The sequence below is a fragment of the Xiphophorus maculatus genome, chromosome 21 (assembly GCF_002775205.1).
Source record: "Xiphophorus maculatus strain JP 163 A chromosome 21, X_maculatus-5.0-male, whole genome shotgun sequence".
Classification (NCBI taxonomy): Eukaryota; Metazoa; Chordata; class Actinopteri; order Cyprinodontiformes; family Poeciliidae; genus Xiphophorus; species Xiphophorus maculatus.
Window position 1 is genome coordinate 6,283,267 of NC_036463.1, and position 16,961 is coordinate 6,300,227.

The 16,961-nt window shown below is 38.3% G+C and overlaps 1 protein-coding gene across 1 annotated transcript in view; it reads right to left on the reverse strand.

Annotated features, from left to right (window-relative positions):
• Positions 1 to 16,961, reverse strand: part of tmx3 (thioredoxin related transmembrane protein 3) — a 49,460-nt gene that overhangs the window by 17,171 nt on the left and 15,328 nt on the right. Inside the window, exons 10-12 of the mRNA XM_023326334.1 lie at positions 9,509 to 9,607; positions 2,631 to 2,688; positions 2,344 to 2,397 (exon numbers count right to left, since the gene is read on the reverse strand). Coding sequence (XP_023182102.1) covers positions 2,344 to 2,397; positions 2,631 to 2,688; positions 9,509 to 9,607 — 211 coding nt within the window. The remainder of the gene's footprint in view (positions 1 to 2,343; positions 2,398 to 2,630; positions 2,689 to 9,508; positions 9,608 to 16,961) is intronic.

Sequence of the window (16,961 nt, forward strand, 5' to 3'; positions counted from 1 at the left end):
CAAATACATAAACAAAACACAAAATGAAGCAGGTTTTTAATAATACTTGAGGGGAAAATAAGACTATTTACTGCTTTTGCAAATAGCTGAACTTTTTAATGCATTCAAAGCTACATCCTTAAGTCTTCCTAATCAGTATAGAATAATTCAGTCCAGGTTGGAATTGTCTGTAATTTGAGGTTTTACTTTCAATTTTTTATCAAAATCCAATTGGTGTTTTTGTATTTTTAACACTAAACTCATGCTCTATCAGAAAAAAGACAGTTTGGACTTCATCTCTATAATTCAAATTGAATTTGAACCAAATCAAACTGAATGCGTTGAAGACACACTTTATCTCACAACCACACTGTAGCTCCTATTAGATGTTTGGTGGAGGTTATATTGTCCCGCCTTTGTTCTTGAACTAAATCAACCAATGTGCAGAGAAGCGTCATGGTGGAATCAGCCATGTTGGAAAACAGAGGCCGTCGTGTTACACGTCATGCCTCCGACTGGAGAACCATTTGAAAGGACACGGTCGCTTCACTGCGCCGCTATTGCACAGTGTGGATGAAACAAAGGCGAACAGAAGGAGCACAGCATTGGATTGAGGGGGCTTATAAATTCAAGGAAATATTTTTGTTTTGGTGTTATTTATCAATCCCTCCATACATTTATTAACTCATTTATTTCTCTATCCATCCATCCCCTTGCAGGTGTAGCAATTTTAATTTTCAAGTTCCTGCAAAAATATCTGCACTGACTTCATAATGAACTTTGGTATTATTAGATTAAAATTGGCAAAAGAATTTATTTTAAAAGAAAAGAAATATCAAGCTGCGCTACTGAAGTTTCTTTTAAATCCCTTCAAGCCCAATACTCCTTCTATTTTCTGGTACTGTGGAAAACCTCATTCCTGGTATGCCAAAAGCACACTTCTTTCTGCTCCTTTACTTTGCTGTTTTGGGCTGGATTTGAAAAGTTTTTTTTTTTTTCTTTTTTTACCACTAAAAACAGCTAAATGAGCAGAGTAGAGTGAACTGAAAAACCAGCGTTGCATACTTATGGGATCTAAAACCAAAACAATGCCATAGAACTCCTAAAAAAAATCTATTCTTGGATAATGTGAACATTATAAAGTATAAAACTAAACATTGGGTCTAGAAGTATGCTTACCCGGACTCTCGTGGGCTTTAAATGAGGAATTATGAGATTCCAAAATCCTTTATGGATAGAAATTAAGGCTCAGAGGTCTCAGTTTGTGAGACTTTGTGATAAAGCTTCTTTTATTTTCAGCTCCAACTGGCAGATCAAAACCAAGACAAAGCAACATGTGCTCAATTCCAGCACATTCATGCCCACCGACTGACGAGAATCCTGTTTGCCCACGCACACGAACGCCACAAATGGTGGGTGAGCTGAATACCACAGCGCTGCATCAAACGGCATTGGCTCATTCAAATGTCAGCACTCTCCTGTGATCTCTTCTCTCCATGTGCTACCTCCACCTACCACCGGGGGCGACACTGCAGCTATCGACTAGTAATTACAAGCTCCGTTTAGGTGTGTCAAAACCCTGCAGGCGGCTCTGATCTCAGTGGGGGGGAACTCAAATTCAGACATCTTTGGGGAAAGGAAAAAAATGAAGAAACAGCGGAAGGTAGTGTGGCAGATAGTGGTATAATTGATGATAGGGATCTGAGTAATTCAATCAGCCCTAATGGGAATGCCTGGAGAGGGAGAAGTGCTTTGATCACAGTGGTTTGAGGAGGACATCTTTATTCAAATGCAGCAGCCACTTCAGCACAGTACATTCCTGCTTTAACCAGAATCCTTCAGCTGGAGGATGACCCACCAGCTGTGCTTTAAGTTAACCCACTGCGCACAATCAACACGCTTTCATTTGACAGCCCTTTGTTAAAATCTGCTTCCTTTTTTCCCATCCTCTTGGAGCAAAAATAGCTTCTCCTGAAATTATACACTGCTTTGTTTTTATTTGCCTTGTTACAGAGCAGCGTTCCAGCATGAGAACAGGTCGAGCAGCGCAGCACGCAACATAAACACCCCGGTATAGAGTTGTTATTGCGCAGGAAAACAGAAAATTATGCATTAATAAAGGCTGAGCGGTGGTTGTGATTGACAGCTGAAAAGAACACCTATATTTGGAAGCTGACATTTCACATAATTACCTTTCTACTGAACCACTACAAAAAAAAAGAAAAGGAAAATAGACGTGCCCTGACAACGGCATAAACTTGCTTCTGAATAGACTGGCAGCATTTCCCCAGCGAGTACGCCATCCTGAAATAAATGTATAAATTGGATTTTCATCTCTGACCTCATCGTGTCTCCGTGCCTCACCTGTTAAACTGTTCTCTGTATTCCTTCGCCACCCGCTGCATCAAGGTCTTTAATCTAAAACCAAATGAGAAGAGAGTGAAAAGCCACATAAGTCAGAGCCCATCCCTTTTTTTCTTATTTTTTATTTATTTATAGCCGCTGGCTGCAATTTGTGGGCAGCTCCAAACAATAACAGTCAGTCTTATCTCTATTCGAAAGCCACACAACAAAATGCCGCTATGGTGGAGAGTGTGGAGAGCCATTTGTTTATTACGGGCACAACTTTTTAATTTCTGTCTTCTCTTTACCTGCCGCTCTGCTCTGTGGGGTCTTTCTCGTCGATGATCGCAACTGCCACCAGTTTACCTGTGGCAGGAAGACATTGATTACAATTTTTTTTTAAGTCACAGAATAAAGAAAAGAAGGAGACAATTTGAGACCAGTTAGACACTGGCAGGAGGCTTCTTATACAACTTTTGTATCAAAATTACTTCTTTATCCTAAAGGAAATCTCTGAAGTCCTTTGATATTTAGAGACAATATTCAATAAGTACAACTGAAATAATAATTGCTATGCTTTACAACAGATATTACAGACTTTATGGGTGGAAGTGTGAATGAATGTACAGATGCACGGGTGTATGAATAGTCAGATCTGTGGACGCATATTAAATATTTGTACACTGGAATCATGTGAAACCAGGGCACATAAACTTGGTCATTAATGGATGGATGAACAGAAAGACGAACAAACGAATGAAAGGAGGAACAAACAGATGGACGGAGGGAAAGTAAGATATATAAATGGACGGACGGACACATTTTTTATCTTCCATATTAATTTAGATTTGAGAAAATATTTAAATTTCAGACTTTTCCAAACTGTAGGAGCTGCATGAGAGATGCTTCAGCAGCGCTCAATAGGGAAAAGAAAAGAAGAGGCATGGAGGGTGATTTACCCATTAATCACTCAAACATTAAACTAACTTCAGCTTTCTGCTTCGTTGTGCAGGAAACAAGTGCTCAGTTGGTAGCAGAGCTATTTAGGTGCCATTCAAAACCAAAACCCATGAAATGACAAATAGGTCTACTTAAAAAAACAAAAAGACAAACTCTTACACAACTTAAAAAGGTCTCCTATTTAAGCTGCTACGGTTTGAGGCTGGAAGCCCCTTGAAATTTAGATGAGAGAGGCAGCCTGCCCCCTGCTGGTCACTGATGCAGAAAGGTTATGTAGAGAAAATGGACATCCTGGAGTTAGGAGAAGCGATAAATACTTGCATTGCAGAGAGGAAATCTTAATATATGGCTTAGTTTGTGTGCATTTCTTCCAACTGCAGAGCGCCTGTCTTCATGGGAGTTTCTCAAGCGGGAATGTGCATAATTAATGCCAGCAAGGATTTGAGAACTTAAGAAGGTACACTGAGCTAGAATAATATGCATAGAAAAGTAATTCATCAGCAGTTTGTCTAATAGAGTACTGGGATTTTGAAACATCAGTGCAGTTTGTTTTTTTTAAATTTGGGATACACTTCGTGTTAGGCCAAAAAGGAACAATGTATTCTCTTCAATGTTAATATTAACCAGCGATCTGAATATGATTATTTTATCATGCTTCATAAAGGAAACCCAAACGCCCCAATATTTATCTTCTAAACTTCTCATATGTTCACGTACCTTCTTCTGGCTTATATTGTTTTGTGTGGTAACAACGTCGTTAGACAAGCTTGCAGCTCATTAAGCAGGTTTTCACTGCAAATTACAGGTCCAAATGTTGCAAAAATTGTAAAATGTCTCTCTTTCTTCTGCAAGGACAATAATTATAGTTACGGCGCAATAATACGACCAGCTAAGGACCATGATTACTACTGTCATCACTGCAGGACTATGTAACTGTAATGGAAAATTACTCACATGGAAACATTAATTTCACCAAAGAACTTTGTGCTTGGAGTTGTTCACTTCATTTCAGTTGATATTACTGTTACTATTAGTAATTTACTATTTGTTTTCGAGTAAGCCAGCAAAAATCTAACACTTCTTATGCATCATTGTTTTTGTTTTTCTTATGTAAGTAAATATAACTGAGGATTTTTTAAAGGGGGCTTATTATGCTTTTACACATACTGTATTAAGATAGGTTTATGCAAAACAAGTTCATTACATTTTTCAGATTCTCAGATAAAATCACCAGCTCAGCTCTGTATATTTTAAGCTCAACTAGGATCAATTGGCATGTATGCATGATTGGACTGAACTGAATTTCTTTTGTGTAAAGTGCCTTGAGATGATGTGTTGTAAATCAGCACCATATAAATAAAATAATTTAATTCTTGGTTGAATAATTAAAACTTTAAATCAAAATATGTGAGGGGTACGAATATAAGCATAAATATGGGGTAGAAAAAGATCAATTACAGCCAAAACCTTTGTATGTGAAACCCAACTATTTAGCCTTCATCATACTCTAAACTGACCAAAGCTTTATTCTTGTTTTCATCTTCATCTCCAATTGACTCGGATTTCATCAAATGCGGCATTAATTGGACATCAGGAGAGACAAGCCAAAATGTTTTTTGTTGCTTTTTCACTTTATCAACAGTTCGCATGAACTTAGGTCCTGCTTCAGAAGTTTGGTGTTTAATGCGAAACATGCCTCTACAAAAATCAGATTCAGAGATTTATTATTACTCACCAGTTTTTCAGCTTGCTACTCTCTGCTATCAAGTCTCTCTGCATGTTTGGTGTTATTTGTGACCCAGAGATGGAGAGCAAACACAGTGAAATATAAAACTCAAGGTTGTTTTCTACAGGCCCATATCTAAAAACGAGAATCAATTTGAGCTCTTCTATTATTAAGGCTTGATTACCGTGTCACGTGGGTCAAGATGTTTTGGATTCTTAATGCCAAAGCTCTGATCATCGCTCACATCAAAAGGTTCAGGATGAGAATGAAATCATGCTTCATCAGAGAGAATTTCTGAATAACTTATAAATGTTCAAATCCATCAAGTTAAAAGATCGTCTGCTACAAGCTTAAAGACCCGCTTGGCGACAGAATCTAATTTAATGCATCCAACTGAGACCTCGCATCGTTTTTCTGTAAATTTGCCAGAGCATTTTCAGAAACTATAGCCAGCTCAGTTTTATAATCCACTGGTTTAGTGACTGTACTGTTTACCCAGCTGAAGACTAACAGTTTGCGCCTTAAATCCAGTATAAATATGTAGCAAGCATGATATTCATGTGATAAATGTAGAAAAACGAGAGGACACAAAAATTGGTATGTGGAAGATGACAAATGTTTTCTGGTTCTCCTGTGTTGTTATTGCGGTTGTCTCCGCTTCTGAAGAATAACCTTCCAATATTCCCGTGCACGACAATATAAAAGGAGAAGTGCTTTTTAATATCACCAAACATATTCTGCTTTCAATATGCACCCAATTCATCTCCCTGTCTCCCTCTCTGTCCTTTAAATCCTCACAGTTAAATAAACCTAAATTACAGTTTCAGGCTCTTCATTGACTTTTTTGGGTCACACCAGTATTTAGATGTGGGTACAGAGTTCTGTGTCAGTATTACTTATGATGTGTGGGATGGAGGGGGGGATTTTTTAAGCATAAAATGTCATCCCAGCAGCTCCACTGAGCTGCAGTCCATGAAATGTGATATTCGGTTGAAAAGACTCCAGCAACAGGGCTTCTGCCAACTTTCTTTTTTTTTTTTTTAAACTTCCTTCAAGCATTCACATGAATTAAAACAGCAAATTCTTGAACAGTCACACATTGTTTATCCAATTAAGGCATTATTGCTAAGGTTTAAAAAGCAGGAAGTCTGGCTAAAAGGAGAAAGAAAGCAACATGAAGTAGCCTAAATAGAATCAAACAGTATTCACTTACACAGAGAGTAGTAAAGTAGTAAGGTTTGTGTTTGGTTGATTTTGTTGTTGTTACAGTGCTTACAGTGCTTCTACATAATTAACCTTTTACCAGTGGAAAGCCTGTTTATTCTCTCTTCAAAATGGCGCCACATATGCAGGTTGAATAGAGTTGTGTACAGGGGTTACACCCATAAATAACTTGCCAAATCTTCTTCAAAAATGCAAAACTGCTTATGATGGAGGAAGTGGGACGGTGTTTTCTCCATGATGGAAAAACAAGAATTTTCAACACTGGAGGAGATCCCAATGCAGAGAGAAATGGAGATGAGATCCCGCAACCAGTGGCAATCCCATGTCTCCGGACTTAAACCACTTCTCCATCATCATGTCTCCTTCTAACCGGTTGTTGTCTGGTTTGGTTCTACCACAGTTGATCAATTACAGCCAAAACAGTACAGTTTGTTCCTCTGCATTGTGGGTGTGAATTTAGGCAGGAATTTGGGCGGCTGTCAGCGTGCAGCAGCCTTGGTCGACATTCTAATGAGGTTTGCAGCAACACTCAGCAATGGAGAACCGCAAGGTTTTAGATTTAGGTAATGAGGTCAACAGATGTAAAGCAAAATCCACACATGAACTTTATTTAAAAAGAAAAATTCAAAACAAAGAAATAACTGCACAACGCAACTAATAAATATTATGTAGTTCTGACTGCTCCGTCCAACAGATCGCTGACTAGAAATGCAGTTTCTCTCTTTTTCATTTCTGCCCATTCTTCTGAGAGTCATGTTGCTTGCAGGGTAGCGAAACACGGTCATTCCACTCCAAAAGCTGACACGTGTGCTCATGGCGGTGCTCAAGATTAAATTCGTAATTACACTTCTCCATGCTGTGCAGCTTTATGATAGTAGACAACGTGTCCGCCAGCCCACTTTGGTGGTTGAGATGTTGTTGTATAGAGTTTGCAGTGACATAAATAAGACAATCATTGAATTCAGTCTGCTGGCTGGCACGGCTTGTACTACTCCTGAAAAAAGTACGAAAACGGGGAAGAACCGCATACAGCAACTAAATGGAGATTAATTTGGACTGGGGCAGAACCAGTTAAAGCCGCTCTAGTGGAGACGCCCCTTTAGAGACTGAACTGTATGCTACATACAGAATCCAATCATGCTATATATGATTGGATTCTACAACCTGCTGCATTTGGACATAAGCTGATTTTTCTTCCATATCTGAAATGCTTACATTTAGTTTGAAGTTGTTTTAGGTGAGAAATTTAGCTAAGTGCAGAGCAAGCTGTGTGCCTTACTGCTGTTGAAAAATGCACACCCTGACATGGTTCAGTCAACCTTTCTTTCTGCAGCTGCATGAGAAACCTTAATCTCTCCAAATATCCGAGCATAAAGACAGCTGGGAGTTTACTCTGTTTTGTTTGGGTGTCACTTAAAAGTTACCCAACAAAACAATGCATTGCACTACTAGTTCCACTTAAACATTCTGCGTGTGAAGTTGACAATGCTGTACTGGATATTTTCAGTGTGAATTTGTGTGCCGTTAAAATAAAGAAAAGAGCTCACAAAGTCTGAGAAATTTCAGTTTAATGAAAGTAAAATGTAAAGGAGTGAAAGCCGACTGGAGAAGTGTACAGATTATTCTAACATTTTTGCACCAGTAAGTATTTTAGGGAAAACATCAGGGTTAACTCTCTTGCCTTAGGAAACGTGAACATATAGAAAATCCGTGCATTAAACTGCACACCTTGTTGGAATCCAGCCCGTTATCCAGCAAACCACAGCTGCTCTAATGCTGTAAGTATAAAGCCTATGAAGGAAGAAAATACTGTGTCTAATATTAGAGAGGCACTGCACAGAGTATCAGTGTACCGCTGTTTAAGAGGCAGTTTGCATTTCACATTTGAGCTTAAATTACCTTTACAAGGAAAGGAGTTTTTGAACAAGAATAACAAATCTGGCTGTTTCTGGAGGGCATAAAGACTGAGCAAAAAATAGATCCACGAGTACAATTGAAGCTGAACAAGCTTCTGATAGAAGATGTTTGACTTTTAATTTTAAAGCTGCCCTATGGCAAGCGACACGTTTGAAGGCGAGGCTGCCAAACATTAGGGCGTTCTTTATATAACAACATTTTGCTGACATGCTTGATTTATGCTTGTGTTTTAATATGCAGTTTAGAAATGTTTAAAAGCATCTTTGGTCGTAAAGATTAAAGAAGAGCTATATGCATGAAAGAACAAAATAAAAAAACCACAGCTACAGTGCAAAATATAAAGCAGAAAAGCATTAAAATGAGTCTGTAAAACATTTGAGCTCCGTTTCATCTGGTAAAGAAATATTATCAAAACATAACTAAAGTACATTTCCAGGAAGAAGTTCTCATATGCTCCTTGGCTGTGTGTAACCAAGAAAGGAGACAAGGATGACTGCTGATGCTGGCTTCTACCATAGTGCTAAAATGATTTCCAGTCTGTGTATTAATGCATATTGAAGAATATTTGGTGTTTGAACTTTTAAAATTGATAGTTATTTTAGTTTTCTTGAATTGTATTTACTTTCAGCATTCAACGTGGCTCGGGATCCACACCATATATTTGAGCTAAGGCTCTGCGATTGTTTAACATTCATTTTTGGAAAATCTGGATTTCTTTTCACCCATGCACTCCTTGGATTTCCACTGTTCAAAGTATTGTCAAACAAGATGCTAGGCCTTGGGTAGGGTGATAAGTGTTACATTTATTTGGACTTCAAATTCAAATCAATTCACCGAAGGGATGATTGTAGTAAGATGCAATTTTGGAAAATATTTTCGATCTTATGTCATGTCTTTCAAAAAAAGGAAGCGAGAATTTTTTTAAAATTAAAATCGGAAATCAGATTTGGTATGATAAAATTTTAATTTTAATCCTCTATGGATTACAAAAAACTATCTATAAATTCAAACATGTATGCAGAATTATTGTTAAAAAATAAAAATCACTAAAATTTCCTGACAAATACTGAACCAAATTTTAAAAATTGCAAATCAAATATATCCTTAAAAGTCACAAATGTATGTGATAAACCAGAAATGGATGGCCACTATACATCTCAAATTTAACTCTGTAAATGTTAGAATTTGCATTTATTTGTATAACAGTGACATATTTCTTTAAAAAATTGGGGGTTATGCTGGAAAATTTCTTGGAAGGTTACATGTGTATGTTGGAGAACAATATGCTTTGCTGCAAAATAACATTCTTTAGATCAAAAAAGATGAAAATGAAATAAGGCTGCAAGTGGAATGCGCTACCTGTTTCTCCAAGCTCATACAAGGTAAAGCCATCAATATGAAGGTATCCCTGGAAGCGCTCCTTGTTCACCCACGACGACAGGCTGCCGTCCTCATACTCTGCAAACATACAGGGGGGAATCTTTCAGAAACAAGGGGACAGAGCAGCTTATTGAGATTCACCACACAACCTGTCGATATCAAAAGCAAAACATAGAAAACTATTGATGGCTGGACTGTCAGAAGATCACAGTGTTTACAACATGTAACCTCTTCGGGGGGTAAAGAGCGAGACACTGTCTGAGCATTCACAGACATGGGGCACGTAAACAAAGATCAGAGGCGTCTGAAGTGGTCTGGGTCATAAACGGCACTATAGATGGATATATAAGTGAACAGATAAAATAACAAGGTTGAGAATATTTTATTCAGGGTGGATTGTCAACAGTTATACTGGATGAACAAAACATGTTTTATTTATCAAATAAATGGTTGTCAAAAATACTAAATTATCCATTTGACATTAATAATTTCTATTCTGTCCCAATTCTCTCATCAGTTTTGCTTGTCAATCACAAAAAGCAAGAAAGAAAAAACTATTTCATACTATTTTTAATGCATACACTACTATGGACAAGTATACAAACCACTTTGACAGCCAACAAACTGGAAATATTATTTATATATGGAAGACCAACATAAAGCAATTCATAATAGTGAAGAGTGAAGAAAATGACAGTTTCCAAGGGACAAATATTAGTTGTTTACATTGCACATCTGATCTTGAAGAAAAAGTGGGAAGAAGAAAGCTATCGTTTAGGGGTGTGCAATATGAGTAAGACATGTGACTGCTATATAACAGCTGAATCTTGTTAAGGCAATATTGATTACAATAAATCCATGTTGTCGTAAATCTCGTTTTTTCTCTCCAGGTAAATTTCACACCAGTCTTCATGAACTTTAGCATCTTTCATACTAAAAATCTACAGCTATCTACAGTTCAGTTTTTGCAGATGCATCTAGTCCCTGATTTTTCTGTGGAATAAAATTCCAAAATACAGGGCACTCCTGGAAGAAAGTCTGATGCTGCAAAGACTTGAGTGGTGGAGGTTCATAACCCTAAACATACAGCTCTATATACACACAATAGAATAGTTTAGATGAAATCGAATTTATGTGTTAAAATGATCCAATCAGGGTCCAGACCTAAATCCAATGCGGAATATGTGGTACAACCTGCACAGTCTCAATGAGTTTGAACCATTCCTGAAAGAAGAAAGCCTTTGTTGCTAGATGTGAAAAGATGATAGTGGCAATTTCTAAGACTTGAAGCCGTAATCGCAACAGAAGATGGCTCTGAAAAATTCTGAGTCAGGGGTGCTGAATACAAATGGATGCCACACTTATCTTACTTGTAAAACTCTAAAAAACCTGATGTCATGTTTTTCTTTTATGTGTCACTGTAATAGTCCATCGTGTAAAATCTCAATAAAATATAGCAAGATTTGCAGTCATGAACTGACAAAATGTCACCAAGTGAGAAAATAATTCAAAGGATATAAGGTCAAAGACAATAATATTTTTTGCAAGGCATTGCATCTTATGCATGTCATGCACAAAAAGAAAAAAAAATAATTTCTAGACAAACATCTGGAGGCAGTATGAGAGTTATAGAACAAGATCAGTGAGGCATTTTAGAAACTAAAAAAGCTGAAAAAAGCAAAAGGATGCACATAATTACTGTCAAATGTAGCCGGAACCTTAATATGACATGTTAATAAGTTATTCTGACCTTTACACTGCCACTTAAGTAATTACAGGAACACTGATAATTTTTAACATGATTCTCATGCTGCAGGGCCTCAAAGGAGCCGGGGGCACAATACCAAACATGACAACTTAAAACCCTGGAACACGCTTTTAAATGTGCAAGGCTGTTCCTTACAGTTGCATTAGAATGCATTTCTCCCAGAGCCTTACTGCTATGCGAAGGCAATGGAGTGTTGCTGTAAAAGCCTGCTGAGTCAGTCGATCTGGTAGACATTCCAAAGACTTCTTCCCACAGATGTTTTGGCTTTATAGACAGCATGCAGCTGCCCAACTTTTCCCCAGAAGCAACAGAGCGAGAGTGAATCGAGAAAAGAAGGTGGGGGTCGCGTTCTTTTTAAGGTTGTACCATCTGATGAAGCTCTTGTACACGACTCAACTTGCTTCACCTTGAATCAAATTAGAGTCGCTCTCTTCTCGGGGCATGAGGCTCAGAAATTTCATGCTGCCCTACAGGAGCCCGTCAGCCAAGAGTTCGCACAGTGGGGAGACAACATGGAGAAATGAGGGGAAGGAAGGGGAATAAAAACAGACAGTGGGTGGAGAGGGGATGATCTGGTGTCAGAGTTTGGAGCTGAGGTAGGAGGGAGCGCTGACACATTTCAAGGATGAAGGTTAATGGCAGAAAAGACCTGGGAGTCTATGCAAATAGAAAGAAACAGAATGGCAGTGGAGAAAAGCAGAGGAGGGAAAGTAGCTTCATCAAAGAGAACTTAAACAGAGACAGAAGGTTGATGAGGATGAAAAGACAGACGGTTGAACATAAAGTGTAAGAAGGGTGTAAAAAATGAAAAGATTTCTTCCGTTACAGAGAATAAGATAATGTGACAAGCATCCATAAAACACTAAGACCCATTACAATGAGAGCAGGAAATGAGATCTGACGCTCAAGACCTGATGAATAAGAAGACTCTAAGAATAAAAAAATGACACCAACTATTAGAGGAATTACCATGAGATTTCAAGGTAATGCTATAGATGAACTTAACAGTTATAGCTTCTAATGAAATGTTCTTTTAATCCTACAACCTTTGTTAATTATAGCATGTAATGAATAAACAATCTGGTCTTTACCAACTTCTAAAATTTAGATCAAACATCAAGAGTAGAAACCCCCATCCCACCGAATACACTGTGAATCTGTTTCAGGGTTTCCCCCCGTGTATTATAAGCCTGGCGGGCCACCAGGGTTTCCTTGTGTCCCCACCAGGCTAAGCATTGCTTATTTATGAAAGTCTTTTTAAAATGTTTGCATTTATGCGTCAAATGGCCCGGTCTACGGAAAATGGGTTCTTCGAAGGCCACGGATATGTTCGACCAGAAGAGGGAAACTGTTTCATAAAATGCCAAGTATGCTTGAATTGAAAGTTATTTTTTGAAATAGCAACTATTGTCTCATCTTAGAGAATGTGTGTCGCTTTTTCCATGTTGCTCCTGTTATGAATAGTGATTGTATAATGGGATCAATGGTGTGAAATTCACGGGGTTATGCTGTGTCAAAACCTGGAGAGTTACTTTTGTGCTACACCACCTTAATAAATTTTCCTTTTTTTCCCTCATAATAAAAAAAGTTGGCCTGTGTTTGTTTTGTAATACTTCATACACATTCCACAATCCAGAATCATCTCTTATAACTTAATGGTTATAGATTTAATACTTAGTCTCAGGCTGGAAAGGCTTGCAATCAATTCAAATCTCTGTTCTACATTGTGCAACCTTTCTGTTCACTATGAGGTCAAGTAATAGCAATGCAATAATGCAACATTTCAGGATGAGAATAATTAACTTTATAATTGGACCATTACAGTAACAATTCACGCAATTCCACAAACTGTTGAAATGGTGAACATATGCATAAACACAGCATAAGAGAGCACCGCCTCTCATGCTATGGAGGTTTGATATACAAAGAATCTGTCGCAGTCTGGTTGGTTGTTCAACTGTAAATGGAGCACTGTCAATGCCTGATGGAAAAACAATATGCTAAGTTACTGTCCTCCACACAGCCGTGAACTATTAAATACTACAGAACTGCCATTCAAATCAGGCAGAAAATTAATTTATGTGACATCATGTCTTTTACCAGAGATGCAAATAAATGTGGAGGATGCTATGTAAGCTAGGACCAGTCAGTTGCATAAAAAGGCTGAACTCTTACCAGTTGTCATCTATAGCATTAAGTGAAGGAAAGCAAGGATTTTTAAATGCTTTTTCCATTTTTACTGTAAACGTACAGCACTGTAGCATTTTAACATTGTTGTTTACAGGGACTGACTCATTCACATTAAACCTAATTTAAACTAGAGAAACGGAAGCAAAGGTAAAAATGTTATCTGTTAGCTTTTACTTCAGCATGTTCGCCCTATTCAAATAATCAGAGGTAAACACTGCCTTTTTCCAGCTTATCTAAACAGTGTCATTTTTATGACTTGTTATTCAGTCTCTATTTTAAATTAACCCAATCAGCAGATGTGAAACAAGTTCTACTGCATGGCAGCCACATTCATGAGCATTTCCTTAAAAGGTGCAACACCAACAAACCATTAACCACTGATGCAAATTAGAAGAAAGCATTGATGCAACAGAGTAGTAAAAAGGGCAAATTAGGATTGTAAAACACATTTTCCACGTAAAAAAATTCCAGACTGGAATTTCCAGGGTTTTCAGTCCTGCATATGAACAGTTGGCAGATTTCACATGTGGAGCAAAGAAATAACAATAGAACAAAAGGAAGAATGAAGGGAAGGACGAAATGTAGAACAAAAGGACAAAAGCAAGAAAGAGTGAAAAATAATAGGACACAAGAAAGTGGAAAAAAACACTTAAGGAAAGACACATGCAATGAAACAAAAAATGGCAAAAAGGAAGAGAGCGATTAAAGAAAGAAAAAAGGTAGAAGAAATAGCACAACATTCACACAAAGAAAACATAAAATCTGGAAGAACAAGTTTTTCAATGCTCATTTTTTTTGTACTAATTCAAATCTGAAAAGTACTGAAATCAGATTCCAAAACTTTCCAAACTGAGTTGGAACCCTCGGAATATGCCAATCTTGTGAAAGAAGCAATGATAAAAACAACTTTTATCCTAAAGATAATGTAATAAAACAGACCATGTCGGTCAGTGTCTTCATCCACACGCACATAATGATCAACACTACTGAGAGCCTGCAGCACAGTAACAGCTTACACCAGCACAGCAGTACGGCACTGAGGATTTTAGTTGTTAAATATGCATGAGGCTCTGTGCCGGACTATATTTTAATGGCGTTCTTCAAAAGCGGGATGCTGCTGTTTTGGGAAGTGCGCAGCAACGGCAATCAAAGCTAAAACAACACTGTGTCAAATATCACGTTACACAAAGTGAGGGCTGGCTTTTGGACAGCGTGTCTCTGCTCAGTGGGAACTCTTCTTTAAAACAACACAGACCTGCACAGTCAGAGCACCGAGGTGCAGCAGTGAATTCCTAATAAGCGTTTTTGAATCCGAACTAACTCAAAATCTAAAAAAAAAAAAAAAAAAATAGAACTGCCAGGGGAAGATATTGTTTGCATATCCTAGGACGAGCCAGCCTCTAAAGCCAGGAGATAAAAAAAACAACAACACTGCAGTTTATGAAAAGATGAACATGAAAGCCACGCAGTGCTGTGCCAAACGGGTCATATCCCTTGAACTGTTCTGAATTTTAAACACAAACTTCTTTGTCTTTTATTTTGGTCCAACTCATGTCTGTGGCAGACCAACAACTTTTGTCCTTTTGATTTTTTAATAGTTCAAGTCCAGTCAACCTGGGCAGAGCAAAGAGTTATTTGTCAAGGAAGATGGTTCAAGAAAGCATTCCCACAGCTTGATGCTGCTCCTGCCATGTTTCGCTGTGTTTCCAGTGTTGTTCTACAGTCACAGTTCAGATATTTGACCTTTTAAGATCAAAAAAGTAAAAACACTGTCCAGTATTTAACTTTATGTACTGTATATTCCAATCAACCTGGACCAGCTTCCCTGTCCTTGCTGAAGACAAGCATCCCCACAAGCAAACACTGTATCAAAGTGAGTGATAGCTAGGTGACCTCAAAACATAGAAGTTTGGAAAAACTTCTGATTTTAATTAGGTCGTCTTATGACTTTAAACGGGAGTTCCCTTCTTGCAAGTCTTGCATAAAGGTCAGATTACTATAGTACTATAGTATATAATTTGCAGCTTTTCTAATCAATACTCTCCTTGCTCAGCCTCTCAGTTTTAGCAGGTTTATCACACTAAATCTTTGGATAATGGATGAATCAGTGCTGTGATGTTTCTTACTTCTGAGGGGAACTGGTGGCACTGAATTTAATTTAGGGCTAACAAAGTAAGAGGGAATCAGGATGCAGACTACAACCTTCAGATTTTAACTTATTTTTATAGATTTTAATTTTTAAAAACCCTATATCACGTATTTCCACCCAGTTCACAGTTTTGTGGCTGGAACATGAAAGAAATGCGCAAGTCTCAAAGGTGGGAAAACTTCAATGCAACATCCACACTGCCTGAAATAAAACTGGACAGCTATGCAAACGAGTCATAGAAGTTCAGCCAAATTACATTTGATAAAACACTTTCTGACAGAGCGTCATGCAAAGTGAGGGATACAGAAAACCACATCAGATGATTTAGGATCAGTTCTTCTCTTATGAAGGATCAAGTCAGAGCAATTTAAGCGAGACAAGTCTGAGAAATAAAGCAAAGCAGACAGAAACAGATGCTGTGGAGCTACAGAAGAAGAAACAAAAACAAGGACTTGGAAGTGGACGAGAGGAGTGGAAGGATTTCTTTCTGCTGTCATTGACTGCTTGACGAGCTGCAGTCGGTGATGTTAGATAATAAACGTGTTTTTACTTTTAGAGATTAGAACAGGGGAGAAAAGAAGCACGCAGCGGATCGTTTTATCATCCAGTTTAGCTGCTCCATCTTTGACAGGTTTAATCCGCCGCATCCATGGCAATGCCAGACAGGCGCATCCTCTGCATCAGGGTCCTGGAGGACTCTGCTGAGTGTGGCGTTTTTGTGGTCAACGTTTGCTGCAGCGAGCCTCTGCTCCTGCGGTTCTGGAGCACCAAGCCCATGTTCTGCAGCACTCAGGTGGAGCAGTTGGGCGTGGGCTACAAGACCCCAACACAGATGGATTTTTTACTGCGGGCCGTGCGGCGTGTACCCAACCTTCCCAACAGCCACTACTGGGGGCCGTTTGTATTGGCACTGTGCCTCGACGCTCTTCACTTCCGCTTCAGGCTGCCTGTTGAGGTAGAATCCGGCGTTGATGTTCAACGCATAATGAAGCAACATGGTAGACTCACACTGCTGCGATGAAAAGCGTAAATGGGTTTCTAAATACATTTTGTAGTATTTATTTCTTTATTTTCAAGCTAGTTTGGCTTTGTTGGAGAGATACAGCTTGAATTTCTCAAACTGCAATCAATCAAACCTTAAATGGTTAACCTACACAATAGCAGACATTTTTGTGTTGGAAGAAATGTCCCATTAAGCAGCAGTGAAAATGACATTTTTGATACTACATTCCTCTTAACAAGAGCTAGTGTGTGTGTGTCTTCTGGTGTGTCACATATAATGTTAGATTATTGTATGAATGTGTGTGTAATATATTTGAGGGCAA